The 21,630-nt window shown below is 44.3% G+C and overlaps 4 protein-coding genes across 8 annotated transcripts; 2 read left to right on the forward strand and 2 right to left on the reverse strand.

Moving 5' to 3' along the window:
• Window positions 1-422: 422 nt before the first annotated feature.
• On the forward strand, window positions 423-2,395 carry LOC125739582 (arginine vasopressin-induced protein 1-like). Its single transcript, XM_049009857.1, has 3 exons — window positions 423-573; window positions 1,539-1,923; window positions 2,089-2,395. Exons 2-3 carry the CDS (start codon window positions 1,607-1,609, stop codon window positions 2,306-2,308), a joined length of 537 nt encoding a protein of 178 aa, XP_048865814.1. The 5' UTR covers window positions 423-573; window positions 1,539-1,606; the 3' UTR covers window positions 2,309-2,395.
• A 1,868-nt stretch (window positions 2,396-4,263) lies between these two features.
• LOC125739575 (phosphatidylinositol 4-kinase type 2-alpha) lies at window positions 4,264-10,906 on the reverse strand. The gene is made up of 9 exons (XM_049009835.1): window positions 10,066-10,906; window positions 8,392-8,592; window positions 8,175-8,306; window positions 7,906-8,059; window positions 7,714-7,775; window positions 7,347-7,446; window positions 6,298-6,431; window positions 6,099-6,158; window positions 4,264-6,007 (listed from the first exon to the last, which is right to left on the reverse strand). The coding sequence occupies exons 1-9, from the start codon at window positions 10,402-10,404 to the stop codon at window positions 5,846-5,848; spliced, it is 1,344 nt and encodes a 447-aa protein (XP_048865792.1). The 5' UTR covers window positions 10,405-10,906; the 3' UTR covers window positions 4,264-5,845.
• A 598-nt stretch (window positions 10,907-11,504) lies between these two features.
• LOC125739580 (phosphoglycerate mutase 1-like) lies at window positions 11,505-16,260 on the forward strand. The gene is given in 5 exon segments (XM_049009853.1): window positions 11,505-11,857; window positions 12,712-12,986; window positions 14,695-14,875; window positions 14,978-15,086; window positions 15,088-16,260. Coding segments are annotated over 5 exon segments (756 nt in total). The 5' UTR covers window positions 11,505-11,718; the 3' UTR covers window positions 15,140-16,260.
• Window positions 16,261-17,061: 801 nt separating this feature from the next.
• LOC125739578 (myb/SANT-like DNA-binding domain-containing protein 4) lies at window positions 17,062-20,190 on the reverse strand. 5 transcript variants are annotated; one of them, XM_049009850.1, is made up of 8 exons: window positions 19,526-20,190; window positions 19,087-19,157; window positions 18,894-19,013; window positions 18,723-18,772; window positions 18,590-18,640; window positions 18,452-18,514; window positions 18,221-18,340; window positions 17,062-18,074 (listed from the first exon to the last, which is right to left on the reverse strand). In XM_049009850.1, exons 1-8 carry the CDS (start codon window positions 19,762-19,764, stop codon window positions 18,003-18,005), a joined length of 786 nt encoding a protein of 261 aa, XP_048865807.1. In that variant the 5' UTR covers window positions 19,765-20,190; the 3' UTR covers window positions 17,062-18,002. The 5 variants fall into 5 exon arrangements, with proteins under 5 accessions (XP_048865807.1, XP_048865808.1, XP_048865805.1 ...); XM_049009851.1 differs by having other exon boundaries at window positions 17,065-18,074; window positions 18,897-19,013; window positions 19,526-20,189; XM_049009848.1 differs by having other exon boundaries at window positions 17,065-18,074; window positions 18,452-18,517; window positions 19,526-20,189.
• Between the last annotated feature and the right edge of the window lie 1,440 nt (window positions 20,191-21,630).

A 21,630-nucleotide genomic window follows, 5' to 3' on the forward strand; every position in this document is an offset into this window, starting at 1 on the left:
ACATTTATCCCAAAACTTGTTTGTGCTATTTACCATGAGACAATAAATGTGTACTTTATTAAATGTGAATCATTTTAATCAAAATATCAATACCGATATAGGCTATGGCACACCTCAGGCAACTCAGTTAATAAAACCTGTCTGGCTGGCAAGAACTGAAAAATAAAAGAGGAAAGCATAATCCCATAGCATGCACGCATTCTTATTTTTGTGCATCACGCTAGCGAGTTCGGAATACCAAGCGTGATTAATTAGCGAAACCAGTCCTCGGGGCTCCAACCATTGACGTCAACGGACCGCATGTTTATAAACTACGTGGCCAAGCTGTCCCATTTTTGAGGCGACGCCTCTCGGTAATTCTGATAGGTCAGACAAACATCAATCTAGGATTGTAGGCGGGGACTATGGCAGTGCCTTTCTATTATTGGTTACGTAGCAACAGTTGAATCAAAAATACGAAACTCCGTTCGGTTTCTGCAAGTCTTTCGGAGCGGTCTGTAGTAGAGCGGCTGTATAAAGTCCTATTATATTGTGTAGAGAACATTTAAGCGCATTTTTTTTCGGCGGCTAAAGGTGAGAAAATACTTATCTTGGTGTTTGTTTCATGTTGCAGCGATGTCCAGCATGTGTGTGTCAAAATTACTAAATATGGAATGTGCATAAAGCTGTTCTATCTTGTCTGGCTTTGGTGTGCAGTATTAAGCGTGTGTATCTGCGTGATGTTGATGGTTTTAATGAATATTACAATCTGTACGCTTGACAAAATATTACAAAATGTCCATGAAAAGTGAAAACGCATGTTATTGCTAGATAGACAGACCGGTCATTTCCAAGATAATTTATTTTTACATTAATGTTTTCTGAGAATTTAAATTATACTGTTCTAGACGTGATATTCTGGGTACCTTCTTAATTACCACTGGCTCAAGCTCAAAAAGGAGTCCCTCTCCCTCGCGTTTGGGCGGATGATGACTCATGAACTGCACGACAATTTGGCGTTTAATTATGGAAGGGAGCTGGACCGTCCTGGCTCCGCTGGAGATATTGCCGTGCCTCCGCCGGCTTAGCAGGGATATATCTTTCATCAGCATCTTGTCAATATGTAGACCAAGAGTCTGAAAGCATGACTACAGGGCACACATTTGCAATGGCTGTCTGATTTTGCTAAACTCCCGAAGTTAAAAATATGGCTAAAAGTAGTCTTGTGTTTTAGCGCGTGCTCTACCGGCTTTCGCACTTTACCGCTGGGTCGGGAATAGATATGTTCCAATGACACACGCATTTTATTGTGTTACATTTTCGATCACTTTATTCTTTAACTTTAAAATAAATAAGGGAAACATTGAGAATAAATCCAAAGGACCGGTTGAAGTTACATTGTTATTATGTAGGCTGAACCGGTAAAGCACACGTTGAAATATGAACTGAGCTGTTAAAACACATGGTAAAGTGGCACTGGTCTTCTGTCATCTAATTATTGACCCATCATGGCATCTCTCAGTCCTGGAGCAAACTTGCATGATGCTGTTTGATTGCAGGGCCAGAAGCTGAGTCCCCTTGTGGAGGGTAAAAAGATTCTCAGCAACAGAGCAGAAGTCAGTGCAAGATGAAGGTCTCTGTAAAGCCGGGTGCCATCACTGGCCCCTCCCAGTCTTCGCCTGCAGCCCATCGGCAGTGCTACCGCAAAGCCGGATCGGCGAACATCTTCCGAGGGGTTGACCTACGGCAGCTCCAGCAGCTGTTCCACACATCGGGCGACCGCGATGCGGAGAGGCGTGCACGGCTTGTGTGGAGCCTCTGCGGCCGGCCAGAGCTGGCCAGTGATCTCTGGGGGCTCCGGATACGCAGCTGCAAGAGGAGGCTGAAGGTGGAGGAGTCACACTGTGCCGTGTCCAGGTGGCTTCATGCATTTGGTCACCTAAGGTAAGAGGAGCACTAGTCATGCCACAGAGATACTGACCCTAGGACGGGGCTTACCATTTTGTACAGTAGTGGAGAAATGCCTCATATTGCCTTTCATTTCATCTGGTAATATCTAAGAAGCTTCAGAATGTTCTTGTAATAATATCTAATGGTCTGCATTTGCAGGATTGATGAGAGGTCAGCAAGCAGGTCAGACGAAGAGGAGGATGAGGAGATGGGGCAGGCAGCCAGCTGTGGGGGTGCTACCAATGATGAGGGCACATCAGAGACTGAAGGAAACTCAGGATCAGAGCTGCTGGAGACTTCACTTTGGCACCAAGCTAGAACCACCAATCAGGGCAGCAGCAGAACCCAAGACTGTTACCTTCACCTTATCCTACCCTGATTGGCTACCTGGTACCATTTTTTTCTCTCTTCAGTACAGCAGAAATTTTGGAAGTATAGTGGAGGATAGCTCTTTTGCTGTGTTATAGCACTAAGATTATACTTGAGCAGGATATTTAAAGAGCCATTAAAGACTTCCACCAGGCTGTGATCTCCCATGGGCACAGTTAGCTAGATTGGTTGTATCCTTAACTCCTGTCATGGGTGGGTCACATGTAAGTGTTAATCAGTTGGATGCCCAGATGAAGGACATTGAGACATGAGGATGGAGAAGGCTAGGATTTTCTCAGAAAAACAGCACTCTCTCTCTATATATATATATATATATATGTCCATTTTATAATTACATGTGTACAAGGCATGACATTTGCTGCTGCCCCAGTTTTTTGTCAAATAACACAAGACGCTGGGTGTTTTTCACTACGTTCAAATTCTGTTATAAATGTGTAATTATGTTATGTGAATGTTCTGTATTATTTCATCTTTTTTGCTTGCTTTGGAAAATCTTTTCAGTATCTACATTGAGGCATGGACTATGAGTAAAATGAGTGTAATGCATCACAGAAAACTCAGTTTGTATCATCGTACTAAAACAAACTCAGAAGTTCACAGTGTGTACTTCGATGGTGTGATGGGATGGCATTCTCAGCTGGGCTTGTAGTCATATTTCTCAAAAAGCCTTCTGTTGCAGTTTTACAATGTTGCCTTTAGCAATGGGCACACATTTCCCTCTAGTGGCTGAAAAAATAAACTGCAGTCGTACCTTGGAACACGAACTTAATTCGTTCCAAAAGGCTGTCCAGTTGCGATTTGGTAGAGGTCCTAAACGCATTTCCCCATGAGAAAATATAAATGAATTTAATCCGTTCCAGACCCCCAAAAGATCGCCTTTCTACTTAGCTACCAAATGATAAAAAGCATTAACAATCAACATGAAAAAGCAGACATACAAAAGCAATAAACGTAAAACAAATGAAAATCCCAAACTGTAAAGCGAAAGCAAACACACGGGCACCACCTAAGTCTTGCTATAATTTCCTTTTTAAGTTGTACTGCTACTCTCAGTCCTTTCCTCTTTGGTTTCCTGCTATCACTACTCACTTTCTTAAGGGGCATGATTACTGTATCACTAAAAGTACTGTAGATAAAGCACAAAAAAAATTCACACCGAATACAGGAACACTGCTTCCGCAAGTCGAACTTGGTCGAGAGGTACTGCAAGACTGAGAGCCATCCATAGGCATCAGCATTCCAGTAGGTCCATTTGTCTTAGTGAGCCTGTCAGAGACGCGTCTTGATTCTAAGTTTTAGCACGTCTGTTTAGTTTTGTTACGTTCCAAGTTTTTGGTTGAATTGTGGGTTGATTTTTCTTGACCGACCCCGTTCAAGGTCTGAATTGCTAGAGCTGAACGTGTCTTGACCTGTGTCTTCAAGCTTTAGCAGAAACAGTCGAGTTCCAAGATTTCAGTCGAGGTACAAGTAAAAAAAAATATATATATATACTCGTTTGACGCCCGAGATGATCAAGTTAAGAGGCGTCCGAGTTCCAAGGTTCCACTGTACTGTGGAAATACCCCCTGGGCTAAGTTGAAATTACATATCTTTCCAGGATGAATTTTGCTTATAAAGTGGGGAGGGTTGATGCCCCATGATGAAATGTGCCAAGTAGGGCAGGTCCCAATAATGGATTTTGCCAGACCACAAACCCATGCCCGGAATGCCAAAAAGCCAATTCAGGCCTGTCCCTGCTTATCTTTGGAATATGACTGTATCCTCCTGGAACCTTGGCCTACAGCTTCCCTTTGTTAAACTGGAATGAGCTATGATTGGTTAAGAAATGACACATAAGTGGTTAAAGCAGAGCTCCAGCTCAAAGGTGGAACACTGAAGAAATTCCCATTTAAATGCCCTCCAGTAAGATAAGACACTGAAGTCAGAGAGGTCCTTCTCGGTGTATTACGTACTTTAAACATATTTTTCATTTAATATATTACATTAAATTATACAGTGCATTGTCAGAATACATGTAAGTCAGTTTTGGTAGCTACAGCAGTAAATATGGGTACAAAATGCTCTCCATTTGCCCAAACTGCACACTTTCATTTGGAGATAAAGGAGAGATCACCCCCCCCCCTCCCAAAACAAATTACTCCACTTATAGAAGCGCATTTTCAGCCCAGTATTGTACATTTGCTGGAAACCCACAATCCCCTGTGCTGTCTTACATCACTGGGTACATGCACGTGCTCTGTCCTTTGCTCACAGTCCATGAGAAGCAGATCCGGGAAAGGAAATTCACTGCAGGAGCACCGGCACCCCCAATCCCATCCTGCCCCAGCAAAGTCCCTCTAACACATCTGCCCTGAACAGCACAAGACTGGTGACATGACGGTGGCAGCCATCCTCATTAAGCCTGGGGACCAGCCGTAGGTGCCAGCACATGGCACTGCATCTCACACAAGAAGCAGAAGGCAGGCATGCAGGCTGTTAGTGACATAGTAGACCCCCCAGCAGAAACAGGCCCAGGGCAGCTGACAGCGGCAGGGGTACTTGTGGTTCTGGGCCTCTGGTCCCACATGCCACGTTAGCTACAAGCGCAGTGACGATTCATGAAGGTAAATGTTTCAGAAACTGCGTATAAAAGGAAACACGGACAGCTTGCTGACACCAAAGACACCTGAAGGCGTTTCTGAGTGAAGCCTTGCAGTTTTGGTCTTTGCGATTTAATCCTTCGGAGGAAGCAGGCTGCGATTCCCAGCCCAAACTGCTACCTAACTAGCATCCGGAGAGCAGTGATGCGGTCGTACAGAATCAGCCAATGAATAACTTTCAGATAAACCCCGTAATCATCTAAAATAAAGCTAGAACTTTTTTTTTTAAAACAACTATCAGTTGTTGTATCTGCTACATGAACCATAACCAATAAATCTAGGATCTGCAGTTGTGTAGTTCACTGACATTACATAGTACCTTGTATGCCGTTAAAAGCAGCCAAAACTCTGTCGATCGGCTCCTGTCAGGACCTCATAGCCATGTCTGTCACCAATCTATTCAAAGGCTGGATGGGACAGGCTCCACTGGCACTGAAGGTAGGAACCTAGCAGGTGTTTGGCACCTGGAGGCTCCGGTGGGCTCTCCTCCACATCAGGTGTGCCATCCCTGACACCCCGCCCCCTTTCCAAAACCCTCCCCATCTCCTTCTGGAAAAAGCCTGATGCTAGACGTGCGGCTTAGCAGCCCGGGAGGTTGGGAATGTAAACATGTCGTGTACAATGTGATGCGTGTGCGGCGAGAGGAGGTGGAATGAAAACATAAACCTCGGAGGAGGACATTCCTCAGAGTCGCTCCCCCCCACTAATAGACAGCAGAAGGCACAGAAAAGAGCGTAAGAAGGTCAATCAGTCTGACACGCTGTCCGTCAGGAAGCCAGCGAGGGGAGAAGGGAGGCTGCCCTGTTAAATGCCTCACTCTTTTCCCTCCCAGGAGGCTACGATGGGGGGGGGGGCTTGCTCACACTCCTGCCCCAGCCCTCGCTGCTCTACCACCAGGTGAAAAAGGGCCGGCGACTCTGGAAGCTCTGGGTGTAGGACTCGCTGTTGGCTCGCTGCGGCGCTCGCGCCGTCTCCACAATGACCGGCGGCATCTGCACCAGCTGCAGAGGGGTCTTGCCGTCCTTGAGCGCCTGACTTAGGTTGAGGATCTGGAACAGAGGACAGCATGAAGCGAGTTTCAAACTCACAACCCACAACACAGACACAAAAGCCGATTGGCCAGCGCAGCCGGCGCCTCACCTGTCCCCGCATAACCGCAGCCTGCTTGTGGAACTGTCCCCGGTCGAAGCCTGGGTCCTTCTGTGAAGCGAGGGAGAGAGAGAGAGCAAGAGAATACAAGGGAGAGAGTGCAAAGTCAATAAAGTTCAAGGAGTGGAAAACAGGACTAAAATACCTGCATTCTGTAAATGAAAAGAAAAAAAAAAAACACACTGCTCACCTTGAACAGCTCATACAGGTCTTCCTCCAGGTCCTTAATAAAATTAGGATCAGACAGCTTGGGTAAGACAAGCTCCTTGATTTCTTGTGAAAAGGGTACCTTTGCTTGTGCCAACCAGGCCCAGTAAAATGGATCTGTTGGCAGAGAAGGTGTTCTTCCTCTAAATGCCAGCACCAAAATCAAACTGTACACGTTTTGAAGCCTTTGCTGCCTTTCAAAAAGGGGTGTACGCAGCAAGTTCAGGCATGGTGTAGGCTAGAGGTCTGCATCCCCTTGGGACGTGCAACAATATAGTGCGGCACATCACAAATTTTCATTTCTGAATGCGTGAGCGTGCAGGACTGACCGATATGTCGGCAGGAGCTTGAGAATAGAAATGACTAATAAATAAATATTGCTCAAATACTGTATGCTTGTTATTTTATCAAACAGTAATTCATGTTCACGAGTGAACAAAGACTTACATTAAAAATCTCACCAAATTAAAAAAAAAAAAAGGCTTCTATGTATAATTTGTTTGTGCACAGCCAGCCTATTCCAGAACTTTTGGAAGAATGTTAGCATTTTGAAATGCTAATGGTGGCAGAGGCAGCACGAAAATCTTTAAAAAAAATGAGAATCTCAAATAATAATATAATTATAAAATAAAATAATACACAAAAATGCATGGATATTGTCTGTGCACATCTACGACCTGTTATTGCAAACATATGCCTATATGTATGACTAGCCTACTTTTATATGAAAGCAACCTGTTTTTACTGGTAAACGTCGAATATAGCCTACTTCTTGTGGCTACAGCTTTGTCTTTCATCTCAATCTGAAAATAAGTACAGTTATCGAAACGCGCGTTTCCGTTCTTGGCGGGAGCAGGACAAAATATGACAGAAGTTCTGTAAAAGGGAGTGGGACAAAGTCTTGCAGGTGCAGGATTTAAAATTCCATCCCTAGTGTAGGCAACAAGGCAGCTGACGTGGCTGGAAACAAAGAGCTGCTCGCAGGAGCGACAGCACTTAATGCAGACGGTTCAGAAGGGCGCCTGTACTTACAGGCTCTCCACGAGTCGGGATGCTTGAGAGGGAAGGCCAGACCGTTGTCTATAGCGGCTAGCTTAATGACAGGCTCCTTCACGAGAACCCAGTCAGTATCCTGGCCAGGGAGAGAGAGGAAAGAACCATGGCAGGGGCCGAAAGAGGAAGGGAGGTTCTCAGGTCCTCTGCCAACACAGACACTTTGCAACCCATGAAAAACCCATTACACTGTAGCCTAAGGAGGATCCGTTACAACATCAAGTCACACATGCACTTTGGAGAGTACAGTCTGACTCAGTCTCCACAACAGGAGTCATATGACCTTCAATTCCGAGTTTGCTTCATCATTACAGGGTAGATTCCCTCCCTACCCCCCGCAACTTACTCTAGCTCCCCCGGTGTCCATGGGACAGTCATATTTTAACAGCCAGTTGTCATTCCCTCGATCTGTCAGAAACACAAAGGTGTGGTGTTTAACACGAAGACATGTTCAACTCATATGTGATCTATGCACAGCTTGACCCTCCCTTCACCAGCCCCCGCCCCCCCCACTCTCGAGAACACACTGCCCCCTTACCTGTGTTTCTGATGATGTAATCTAAAACCACCAGCCTCTCAAACTGCAGCTGGAGCTGTCGATTAGTGTTCTCTGGGAGAGGTTCTGCCTCGAATCGCCGCAGCCAGAAGTCGGCATCTTTGTACCCTTCTACAAACAACTGAAACGACCCTACCTGTAGAAGGCACCAGCACAACACACAGCAGCCATGAGCACTGTGCACGTGTAACCCAAAATGGGAATCACAGAAGTTCTCTTAGATTCTGGTAGAACTAGGCCTAGGTGCTTACCTTGGGTGGGAGACCTATCCGGTGGAATCGCTGGCCAACCTTTGGCACCTTCTCCAGGGCCAGTTTCTTACCCCGGGACTTGACTCTGTCGATGGCACTGTAGTTGAAGGTCTCGCTTGCCAGGTAGACCACCTGCAGGGCACAAAGGTCACAGGGTCTGATGGTTGGCGTGGTCACCTGTACCATTCTCACAGGCAGACTCCCTTCCATGCTGTACCTTGGTCTTGGGCACAATGTTGAGCTCAAGCTTCTGGTCCACCAGGCTGGCCCCAGCCTCGGAGAGGTAGCCCTGGTTCAGCACCAGACAGTCTCTCCCAAAGCAACAAGGGCAGCAAAGCTTCTGTAGCCACTTGGTCCACTTGGGGTTCAGCTGCCCATACGGCTCCTCGTTCTTGGGCTTGTACACACCGATGATTTTCTGCAAATGAGAGCTGGACGGTGAGCCAGAGAGTAACAGGCAGGGCTGAGCCATCAGGGAACAGCCGCATGGGCAGACGTCAACATTCTGCAGCAAGGACACCTTTTAGAAAGCGAGTACTTTGAAAGCAAATCGTTAATTATGTTCAAAGGGTATCAAAAACAAACCAGCCTGAATCAATAGTCACAGAATGACAGCAGAAACGCCTCACACCATGTGAAGGTGATACATGCAGTGTGGTTTTAATGGACGGACCTAAGAGACATCAACGCAAAACCATCAGACCCCGATACAGCCTCATGGGCCAAAGGAGAAACAGCAATGGCTGGAAACTCATTACAGCAGTAACATTGCCTAAACCTTCCTCACATGACTGCCTAAGATCTGCTCTCTAATCCATCATGACACAAATTTAACTTTTTGAGCACAAATTCAACTTTAAGCATTTTTTTGCATATAATATGATTGCGTTTGCATCATTACACTGCCTATCTGAGTATACATGAAGACTCTGAAGGAAGGAGCTGTCCACTTCCCGCCGTGTGGCCCTTCCAGCGAAGGAGTGCCTGTTAGGTCACACAGACGGGTCAGTAAGAAACGGCTGTCCTTACACCAAACAGGCTCTGCTCCGAAAGTGACTTAGTAGGCACTAGATACAATACTTTGTTCAGACTAGGCTGCCTGGCTATCCTTCTACAGTCCCCCCCCCCCCCCCCCCCCACACACACACACACACACACACACACCACAGACAACACATAAGTCACTGAAAAGTGCAATGCGCTGCTTTATAAACCTGTATGTATTCATTCCCCTCTTCTGGCAAGATCTTGAGGGCACTGGGGCCCTCCAGAGAATTAATGAAGGGCTTAGTCTCAGTAATGTACAACGTACTGCACTCTCATCTAATCCCATTAGGGCGCTCATTACCATGCAGCCAAACAATGGATTATTGAGAGGACTAATATTCAAATACTGCGGTAAGTAAATAAAACGCGATTTTGTTCGGCTTATAACATTTATGGAAAGCAGGGTGAAGTTACAACATACCGTTTCATTTGATTGTACTTAGGACAATTCGAAAGCAAGACACAGATGTGAACATCACCAGCAACATGTGACCCAATCCTAAACTGCAGACCCAGACACCAGTCTAAGGATGCGGTAGCAGTGACCCCCAACTCGTCCTGGGTTCAAAATACAGAGTCCCATACCGGGTATATATCGGTGACAATACAATCCCGGGCACATTCAGGAAAAGACTTAAGGAAGCGCTTGAAGGAGGGGTGTTTCGTAACTCCAGTAATACTTGCCCGAGCATCGCCGGCTCTGAGCGCCATAGCGTTCAGGCCTCGGCTGCGCCAGACCCGTTCGAACCTACTGTATGCCATGTAATCAACGCAATCATTTGAATTGGTAAAGGACACAAAATAAAAGCGTCACAATTAAAGTTAATGTTGGGCTGTTACCTACCCCATGTGAATCTTTAACGAAATAACTGCCGCTGGATCCCTGATAGATCCTTTCTGGAAAGACTCCCTCCTCGATTGCCCGCTCCGCTCTCCGGATTATGTCCCTAAACTCTGGATCCTCCGGGAAGTCATTCCTGTGCGCATCCCGCGGAGAGCCTCCCCTGTCCCGCTCCAGCAGCGGCTGTCGTTCACGGCTGCGTCCAGGGCTTCCAGCCGGTACACGTACCACCGAGCCCGGCGCCCCGCCAAACACGCTTCGGGGACTGCTAGGCTCTGTGGGGCAGTAGCTGAAATCTGTGGCATCCCGGAGTGGGGAAACGAGCGGACTGGTTTCGTCCATAATAAACAAAGCTATGACGGGGTGAAACTCGGACTTCCTGTACGTGGAATAACAACCTAACTCTAATCAGTGACCTAACCTGCAAAGAGTCTCAGCAAGTAGAGCAGCTGACTGTCAGCTTCCGGACCAAAGCCCTCCTACTACCGAAGAAACAACTCGCCATTACCGATGACGTCAGCAGGGAGCCTGCCAGCATTGGCTGCTGCCTCCTCAAACTCCGCCTCCATGAATCGAAGTCAAATTCATTTTCTTAATGTGCATTATGGCTTTTGCCTTTTTTCCTTTAGGTGGAGTGCTTTCTCGTATCCTAAATTATATTTTTTGCGACTTTTATGACTTGTATATAAAATGATAATTCTATGTCATTACTTCATCTTTGGCTAAATGTATAAAGCGGTTATCATTTTTACGCGTTAGCGACAACATAGTGTAAATAAAACTGACGTGTATGTCTGCAAAGTAAACATCGGCGTATCATAGAGAAATTATACAATACTACATATATATCTGAGTAGACATAGGCCTATATATAATTATAATTATATATATATAATAATTATATAATATATATATATACACAGTAGATTATAACTTCCTCTATATGTGCACCCCCACCCCCCATGTGATTAACATCATTACCGGGCCTTTCGAAGTGTCTATCTGCATCACCGTGACATCACCCTGCAGACAGGCAGCCTGACTGCACCTGGTCAGCACCGTGGTTCCATGAACTGCTGCAGTGTACTCCTCGCCTTTGACACTACTACGGAATCTCACCAAGAATGCTGATTCAGAAGGCTCTTGGGGGACTTGCTGATGCGTTCCTGTTCAGAGTTAGAAAATGTAATAGCACGTAGCAGGGTTATTATACCTGTCAAGAAGTTAGCAGGAGTTTCAGCATGGCCTGTTGTGTGACCTGTTAATATAATCCAAATATGATTAGATAAGTTTAAGGACCATTTTAAGCTTGACCCATAAATTAGTAATATTTAGTCGTGTTACTTGTGGAATTGACTCTCCATTCCCACCATCAACCCATTTCCACAGCCCTTTTGTAAAAAGAAATATCCCCAATTATTGCAAGAGAATCGAACATATTTTGCTGCAGAATAAGAAATCGCCCCCAACACTAATATTTACGGTAACGGAGGTTCACATATGACGTGCACTTACGGATGATTCACTGTATAACGAATTCTGCGTATTCAGTGGGTGAACTCAGTGTAGAGAATCCAAACTGGTAGTAAGACGCTACGGCAGCTAAGACGACATTTACCAAAAGCGATCTAATTACTTCCAGTTAAAAACCAAAGAATGGCAGCGTACAGACTGGTGCTGATTCGTCACGGAGAGAGCAGCTGGAATCAGGAGAACAGGTTCTGCGGTTGGTTCGACGCAGATTTGAGCGAAGCCGGGGTCCTGGAGGCGAAGCGAGGCGGCCAGGCTCTCAGAGGTGCTGTACTTCACATAGCAGCGTTGTTTGTGCTGGTGTTATTAAACTTGTTGCCAGTTGTAAAATGAATGTTCTCGCCTTCTGGACTGCGTGCTGTCGTTGTGAGTGATGAAAAGCTGCGACTGGAGCTTGTCAGTTATTGTACATCAGCTAGATCCATCACTGCAAAATCCTTTCATGCGCAGAATTAGACTGATCATAGCACTTTATGATGTATTATTAGCCATCTGTCTAATATATGAAAGTTGCAGCATCAGCATAAACTTGTCGGTTGAAGAAAGTGCCATTTTTTTCCTAAAAGTTTTCGCTTCACTTTTGTTTGTAGCCTGTTAGTTGGCATTGTAAAATTAAACAATTTTGTTTGTTATACATATCGCCTATTTTACTGGTAAGCCATTTTATATTAGTAAAATTAATTGACTTAAGGAGAGCTATTTGACAAGCAAAATCGTTATCTTGTTGGGCCCGACGTTCCTCCCAGTTTAGACAAATCAAAGCCCGATTGTGCTAATTTACAGCTTGGTTACGGACCGCCCAAATCACGCCGTCACATGTGGACGTGCCGCTCAGAACGTTTTGCGTTTCCCCCCACTTAATAATATTAACCAAAATGTTCCACCAAGCCGAGTGTATGGTGCTGACTGCTGTTAGATTCTTGCGTGAATAACGCATATGTGAATAGCTTTAGAAAGACTCGGTGGTTTGCGAGAGCTTAACTGATTTAGTAGCTCAGTAAAATAAAAACAGTAGCGTGTACTGAATTCAGGCTTTTTGCAGTTACAGGTTTATAACTGATGAACAGTAGTTTTTCCTGACTCAGATTTCTGGCTGCTATTCTCCTCGCCCCATTGTAGATGCTGGTTTCGAGTTTGATGTGTGCTATACATCGGTGCTGCAGAGGGCCATACGCACGCTTTGGCTCGTCCTGGACGGCATCGACCAAATGTGGGTGCCGGTGCACCGAACCTGGCGGCTGAATGAGCGACATTACGGCGGCCTGACGGGGCTCAATAAGGCCGAGACTGCAGCCCGGCATGGCGAGGCACAGGTCAAGGTCTGGAGGCGTTCGTACGACATCCCCCCACCCCCTATGGAAGCCGAGCACGACTTCTACTCTGCAATCAGCCAGGTACTGCCTGCCTCGTAGACACGTTACTCCCACCAGAGGCCAGGAAACATCATTGGCATCATGGGATATGTGGCCCAGCCAGGTATGTGTTGTGCGCATGTGTGAATGATCACCAGTGACAGACCTGCACATGTGTGTATGGATCCGACCAAACCCCATTGTCGTGGATACATTTATTCCCATTTCATTCCCCAAGCAGAGGAGTGCGGGCCCTCCTTCCTGACCAGCAGCCACCACAGACTGACATATTGAAGCGTCATGTTTCATCAATATATCTTTGGCCGCATTTTCCAATATCCGTGGGTTTGGTGGTGCATTGCTGGGTTATTCTGGGATAAATAATTTGTAATACCAAAGGGCAATTCAAAAGATCGGTTACTTTTGATTTAAGACCTTGGTCTGATGAAGACAGCTGAAATCTGAAGATAACAGACCTCAAAGCAGACCGTCCGTGTAGCTTGGATTTTCATCAATGCTATCTCAGTTCTCTAACAGATGTATATCTCACATGGAGACACTTTAGATAGCATTGTTGCCTCACATCCCCAGGTTTGGGGGTTCGAATTCCACTTTTGCTGTTTGTGGGGGTGCAGTTGAAGTCACTTTATTGCCACTTCATACTCATTAAATGGCAATCCTTTGGCGCAAATGGCTAGAACAACAATAGTTGATGAGTAAACACTGGACGTTAAATACTAAGGGGGGACAAATCAAAGAATAAAAGTATAACAGCAAAAGTTTGGACACACCTACCCATCGAAAGGTATATTTTCATAATAATTATAATTTATTTGCACAAATACATTGGAATTCTTCTCTCCCCATAGCTTGGGGGCCACGGTGTAGTGCAGTGCCCCTGAGACTCAGGGTAAAGGGCTTTGCTCAAGGGCCCACGGACATGTGACCATCCTGCCGAGGTCAGGGCTCAAACCGGCAATCTTCTGATCACAGGCAGAGGGACTAAGCCTGCTGAGCTACTCATTGTGCTGTTTGTGCTATTCTCTGTGTACTTAAACAAAAAAAACAATAATTTGTTGGGAATGGCGGCAGCTCTGATGCCGGTTGAAATCCTGTGGTGCGTAGAGTGATCCCACCATTTGAGCGAGCCCCTTATCCCCAATTCCTCCATGGACTGGTTGACCCTACTGTTTCCTCTACGCCAGCTTCATGACGTGGCCTCCTGGGATGCTTTTCCTGCTGTCCTGAAGGAGGTCCCACATACATGCTTGACACACTTTTCCTTCACTCTGTGGTCAAACTTCTCCAAAATTACTTCTATTGTATTAAGGTTAGGTGGCCAGGTCATGTGATGTGACACTATCCAATATCTCCTTTCTAGGCAGCTTGGCGTGTCCAGACTTGTGCTGTGCATAAATAAGGAGGAATGAGTGAACATAAATATCAAGTGGCCTTTTGCTATTGAATTAAAAATGGATCACTGCTGCCACATTGTGGCCAAAATGCAGAATACAGTCTTTCCGAGAGTAAACACCAGGTTGTGGAGTATGCTTACAACCTATGAGCAATGAACAGAAGAACTGTCCATTTATGTGTGAAGTTGTACACCCACTCCCTCCTGGACTATTATGGCTCTTGTATGAACACCTGTGTAAGCTTTTCAGACATAGTTTACTGAACATGCTTGACATGGTTACCACATTGGATAAAATAATCACATTTCTTTCTTCTATATGTATGGTGTCTGCAGGACCGTCGCTATGGTGACCTGAGCAAGGACCAGCTACCCACCTGCGAAAGCCTTAAAGACACCATTGCCCGTGCTCTGCCCTTCTGGAATGAGGAAATTGTGCCTCAGATCAAGGAGGGCAAAAGGGTGCTGATTGCAGCCCACGGGAACAGCCTGAGAGGGATCGTGAAACACCTGGAGGGTGTGTATTCTACTTACCGCACTCCAACTGTCTAGTATCTTCATACAGATGAAACCAATTAGTACCCATGATGCATAATGGAGGCTGGCCTTTTGTCTACAGGCATGACAAATGAGGCCATCATGAACCTCAATCTGCCCACTGGAATCCCCATCGTCTACGAGCTGGACAAGAACCTGAAGCCCATCAAGCCCATGCAGTTCCTAGGAGACCATCCGCAAGGCTATGGAGGCCGTGGCGGCCCAGGGAAAGGCTAAAAAGTAGATCTGCTTGGCTGTGGGAGGAAACAGGGTAAGAAGGTGGCTGTGTTCTGTGTTGCACAGCTTTTAAAGAGGCTCACGCAGTCCCTTTTATAGCCCATGCATCAACAGGCCTAACGCAGGATACAGATAATATAATCGTTAAACTGTATATGCTCAAAGGAACTTAAATTTGCTTGCATCTAGCACACCATATCTGAAGGTACAGAGGAATGCTAATGGTCCTCAGCAACCTACTACACCCTCTAGTTTTAGTTTTAGCTTCTCGTGATATTACAGTGATGTATTTGTATTTATCAGCTTGGTTATTGATAATGACAGAACTGATGTTAACGCGACCTGTAACTCCGTTGGGAGCAAAACCTCATTCTTACACGGACTCTTCTGCTGTCTTGGCGACAGCTGTCATAACAACCAGAGGACAAGTGAAGGGTGCTGTGTAATTCCAAAGATTCTAAGAGGGATTGGGTGATGCTACATAGAGAAGTCCGGTTCGGAGTCACGAGCATGCTGGCATCTGTTTTACATTCCAGAACATAACAATGAAAAGAACAGTGCTTTCGTTATAAGTAGAGGCCTTCTTTAAGAGCTATGGAAAAATCATGCCCCCCCCCCCTCCAAACACACACAAGTTTTATACAGGGGCTTCTCTGAGTAACTTAATGAGCATCATATTTATACAACTTTTAAAGATGTGTCTGTATTGAAGTACCAAGAAGACAGTAAGGATTTGCCTTTTTAGTAGAGTAATTTGTACCTGTCCATGGTACTTTTGTAAACCAAGGCTAAATGAAATGGTAAAATGTTAAAGCTCGGGTCAGGAATATATGAGAGTACTGATACTGTCCTTGTTTTCTAGTGCTAATTCTGAGACCTGGCCTGTTATTTTTTACTGGTTCCACACTGCCTTTTTTAAGCTTTACAGTGATTTTGGAAGTCTGGCTCTCCAGCCGTGTAGATACTGTTATCACCTGCCTATGTGTGCATGAGGTTGAGGGCTGTTCAGTGCACGCCCTTCCAGTGAGAGGTCACTTTACCTTTCCACCAGAAATCTGTCAGCATCACTCTGTTTAAAAGTTAACCTTTGTCCAAATATATAAATAAATATAATGAGGAAATATCACAGTTTAATGTGTCCTGTTTTGTGTGGAGTAACATTGTGGCTTTACCTCTCCAGTTTTCTCAGCTCAATTCCTGCACTGGGTCTGTGTGTTTATGGATTTTGCATGTTCTTCCTATATTTGCATGGGCTGCCTCTCAGTACACAGACAAGCAAAGATAAGTAATTTAGATATAATTGTGTCCTATGACTATTGGTTAACATTCCTATCTCTGAATTGACTCAACCTTGCAATAAAGGCCTTATTATTGTGGTCACATGACATTTTTCAAACACCTGGGCGTTATTACAAGAAAGAGGGTTTTTTGAATAATTCCAAGTAAGTAGCTCAGAACTGCAATTTTTGCTTCAGAAACCGAGATCAGAATGAGTGTGACTCAGTTACCATAGAAACTAATGCTCTGCACCAAAGCTGCTGGAGAACAGGGGCCTGTATCACAAAGCAGGAATTGTTGCTTAGCTGGATAATTTGAAGAATACGAAAATGCAAAACCGCAGTTCAGCAAAGCAATTAAGGGTTTCAAAGATGTATAGAAGAAATGGCCAGAGAAACTCTTCTGATAACAGCCAGGTTTTCTGGAGCTTTGTAGAAACTTACTAACTTCGAACTAAACAGCCTTCAAGCCTCCCCCTCCCTAACCTTGGCCAACCAGCTTGACGAGTTTTACTATCGGTCTGACAATCAGTAACCACCATTTCACCTTACATGGCAGACAGAAACCAATGACTCCTCCTCACACCCAATTCTGGTGCTGGAACTCCCAGTGCACCCCCCAACCAACCCTCTTCTCCTGCCCAGCAGGCCTGCATGGTGTCTCACCTGGCACTCTAAAACACCACACAGATCTGAGTACTCCAATTTTTACTGAGATCTTAAATAACTCTCTGCATGCATGCAAGGTGCCAGACTGTTTTAAGGTTTCTACAATTGTCCCAGATCACTTAACTGACTACAGAATGCAAGATCACTTAACTGACTACAGGCCAGTTGTTCTGACTTCAATGAAAACCAGTGAATGCCTAATGCTGGTCCATCTGAAGTCCATCACAGAGTCCCTCCTTGACCGTCTGCAGTTCATATACAGAGCAAATCGCTCAATGCAATTAACCTGTCCTTTCACTACAGTCTCCAGCATCTAGTCAACACATATGTCAAGATCTCCATACAATTTATTCTTAGGTTTCCCACAAGTAATTGCTCCAATAGATTGTATCCACAACCTAAACACATCAGCATGGGGCAGATTTTATTAATCACAAGTCCTTTCATTGTCTTAGTGTGCATATATTGTGGCATCTTTTTATAAATAAGGCAAATCAAATTTGCTGGAGTTAGTGTAATATAGTATTCAAAATAATTGACCAATGAATTATTGAACATACAACACGATACAATTTTTGACTTATTGTCATTCCTACTACTTGTCATCTACTTATGTCCTTTATATGAGTACACACCTTCCTGGCATTTCAGATGTTCTGTAACCCTTTGTGCATGGTTACTATTTTTGATGTCACATTACTTCTGTCTAGGTTATTGATGAACTCCTTCCGAGCCTGAGACGCGAGGTCAAGGTCCCTTCAGCGCAGCCCACAGGAAAGTGAGGGTCAGAACTTAAATGACCTCTGGCCGACTGAAGTCAAGGACTCAGTGCCTCTATGGGCTGTGAGAGGCCCTGAATCAGGCTTCAGAGACTCTGGCAGCATGTGTCATGCGCCACGGTAAGGAAGGAGAGGCACTGTCCTGTTAGAAGTACCCCGCAATGAGGTTGCCCCCATGAACCCACCTGGCAGATTCCATCATCATGTAGTTTTCCAGCTAGATAAAACCAACATGTGTGAAGAAAAGTATTTTATTGATTTTGTCTTTGCTGGGGAAGAAAAAAAAACAACATTATGTCGATTCTTTATTTTTATAAGTATTCTTTGAGGAAATATTCAGTGTTTTTAGCCATATATACCTACCCGTTTTTCATCTTCAAGCCTCTCAATTTCAAGCTTGACTTTCTTTATTAAAAGTTCTTTATATATGATATCCAATTCCAAGGTCCTCTTGTAAAGGGTCTTTACACTCTCTGATTCCATCTGATAAAAACAATGTACTTATTACCATACTGAATCATATCAGACACATATGTTCCAAAAGATGGCCCTGTACCAAGACATTAATGTATGTAAAAGTTTTAGCTACTTTACCATTCTTGATGTTGGGGCTGATACAGAGGGCCCAGCATGTGGGAATGACACTGGGTTAACTTCCTGCTACAAAAAAGTAGAATACAATTGAAAACACTGCCCATACAAATTCACTATGAAGAATGCAAAATTATTTACCTCTGTTTTTATCTCAGAGCAGATGGATAAGCTTTCTTCATCAACCTTTGTCTGGAAGGGGGTGGGGGGGGGTGGAGAATCAGAACTGTGTAACCTGTGATGGCCTGTGATTGTAAAATGTTTTGATACCTACCTCAGACTGAATCTCCATGGTGGAGTGTGGGTCTAGGTAAGTCGCATCCACTGCAAATGAGATATGTAGTCAGTCATAGGTAGTAGCATCAAAGCAGTGAGAGAAAGAAAATAAGCACTCCCAATACTAATGGATAGTATGGAGGGCAGAATAGCTGGATCACACACTTACTACCTTGGAACCCTGTTATCAATGGGCTACCCTCATTATTCGAGAGGGTCAGCTCCTCCACCAGAGTATTCTGCAGCAGTCCCCCTCCTCTCTGCCTTACAGAGCCCCGCTTTCTGTTGGCTGCAAATAATGCAACTTCTTAGTTTACATTAAATAAATTCTCCATAAAAATAAGGTGATGGAAAATACTCACCAGTCTGGACTATATTTTTATATTTTGTTTTAACTTGTGTCCAAGTTCTCTTCACGCCATTTGCACTGTAACTGGAATAAAATTGTTTCCTCAAAAATAGGAACTTCCCACAGTGTCATAACACCTATAGCCTATATTGGCATACATTAATTCCTTGGCACAGATGCAGAGAACAGAGTATCATAAAAGTGAAAGCATTCAGTAAATGATGAAATGGCCATTTAAAATAATTGAGTGAGCATGTGGTGGATAAAGGAATATTGAATGGGTACAGATAAGTGATAAGTTCATTTAATATTGAATAATAAAAATGACTATGAACAAAACGACTAAGATTAATTAATAAAACCACAAAGCACTTGCTACAGCAAAATGGTCATGCACGTAATTGTAAAGTAAAACAATTAATGACATGTTCTTAAAGATAAACTGTACATACGCATTTACGCTGTCGGCAATCCGCTGCCAGCACGCCTTCCTTTCTTTGGCGGCACCCACGGTGTTGCTCTTGGCTTTAAACGTCCCTCTAAATTCTTCATATTTTTCCAATATAATGCGCTGTTCCTCTACCGAAAAATATGGAGCCCTATTGCGGTCCATACTTACGTGATTGTGTGATTCTCTCACACGCCACGTTTTTAAGTTCGCACGCTCAGGAAGTAACAAAGCCTGAGTCATAACAGTGTTGCTTGCCCACGCCACTTACATTTATTTGGATTTGTTAAACTGAAACTTAGTTGAAACCCTGAGTTCGTTAAACGAGTTCCGTGTTACATGTCTCTGCTCTCGAATAGGTTTTGTTCAGAGCATTAGTTGCCACGGTAATTGAGCTACGCTTATTCTGATCTCGGTTTCTGAAACGGAAATAGCACTGATTATAGATAGTAAAACGGGATTACTTACTCAACAAGCGACCCATTTCACGAAACCGGTTTAACAAATTCGGCGTTGGAACCTAATTTAAGATTTAACAAAACCAAACAAATGTAATCCTAAATAAACGCTATCACGACGCTGACTACCAACAATCTATGTCGAGCCAGGTTTTCTTACTGAAACCAAGATTACTTCCCGAGCGCGTGCACATAAAAGCGTGCCGTGTGCAAAGACCAGCCAATCGCGTAAGCAGGGACCGCAATAGGGCTACATATTTTTCGGCAGAGGAACAATGAATGGAGAAATACGAAGAACTTAAAATGATTACCAAGGCGAAGTGCAACGCCGTGGCTGCAGCCAAAGCAAAGAAGGCGTGCTGGCAGCGGATTGGGTATGTACAGTTTTGTCATTAAGAAAATATCAGTAACTGGTTTGTTTTTCAATCATGTGCACGATCATTTCGCTCTAATAATGGCTTTGTGGTTTTGTTCCATTCATTATTCTGGGTCTTTTTATTTATTACCATTTTTTCAGTATTAAACGAATGTCACCGTTCAAAACCCATTCAATATTCATGTGTCCATCACTCTCACTCCCTGAAATACACACACACACACACACACACACACACACACACACACACAGTGTTAATATTCATATCTTTGTGGGGACTCTCCATTCATTTATATGGGCATTACCCTAATCCTAACTTATAAGTAAACAAACAAAATACCAGACTTCGGCTATTTCAGTTTTATGATTGCATTCACATATTTTCATAAAACTTAGGTTACCAGACCAAAACAAATCCCCCCATGGTAAATAGTAAATATATATTGTGTGTCTGTGTGTGTGTGTAATCAATTTGTGGGGAATTTTATTTAATGCAAACTTTAAAGCCTAGTTCATACTTCGTTTTTTTTCGCTTGTCTTCATGGTCCGTGCGAACTCTGGTGTACATGAACTTCCAGTAATGCATTAGTCCGAGGAAGAGGACTGTCGCAGACTGCGCATGCGTACATCAATGATCTTCCACCAGACCTGAAGCCTGTATCACGAGATTGGTTAACAAACTTAAGGATAGAACATAAGCTTCAGCTTTACAAACCGACATAAATGCAATCGGACGTAAACGATATCATGACGCTGCCTATAAGCAATCTATGTCTAGCCAGGCTTTCTTACTAAAACCATGATTACTTCTCCAGCGCGTGCACATAAAAGCGCGCCGTGTGCAAAGATCACCCAATCACGTAAGTATAGATCGCAACAGGGATAATAGTGGCTTTGTCCCATTTCTCCCACTTGGCAGCGTTCATGTGCGCAAGTATTCAAGGGTGTTCCATTCTTCGAATAAGCCAAGTGCAACGCGCTTGACGTGCACTTTATCCACACTTTGGCAAATACCACATGGAAGTATATAGACCACAATGCACCGCGAAAGTGACGACTAATATTTACATCTAACACGAGGAAGTCAGGCGGTTTATCAGAGCCAAATATACTTCCAAAGAAGTTTTAATGTAAGAGGGCAAAGGAGTATAAAGAATGCTTACATAGCCTAAGCTACAGCGGACAAGTCTAGTCACAACCAAGACAACTGAGAGCATAGTTGTACCGTGTCTCTTTGCCTATTCAGATATCAAGTTTGTCCCATTGTTTTCAATG

The sequence above is a fragment of the Brienomyrus brachyistius genome, chromosome 3 (genome assembly GCF_023856365.1).
Source record: "Brienomyrus brachyistius isolate T26 chromosome 3, BBRACH_0.4, whole genome shotgun sequence".
NCBI classification, from domain to species: domain Eukaryota; kingdom Metazoa; phylum Chordata; class Actinopteri; order Osteoglossiformes; family Mormyridae; genus Brienomyrus; species Brienomyrus brachyistius.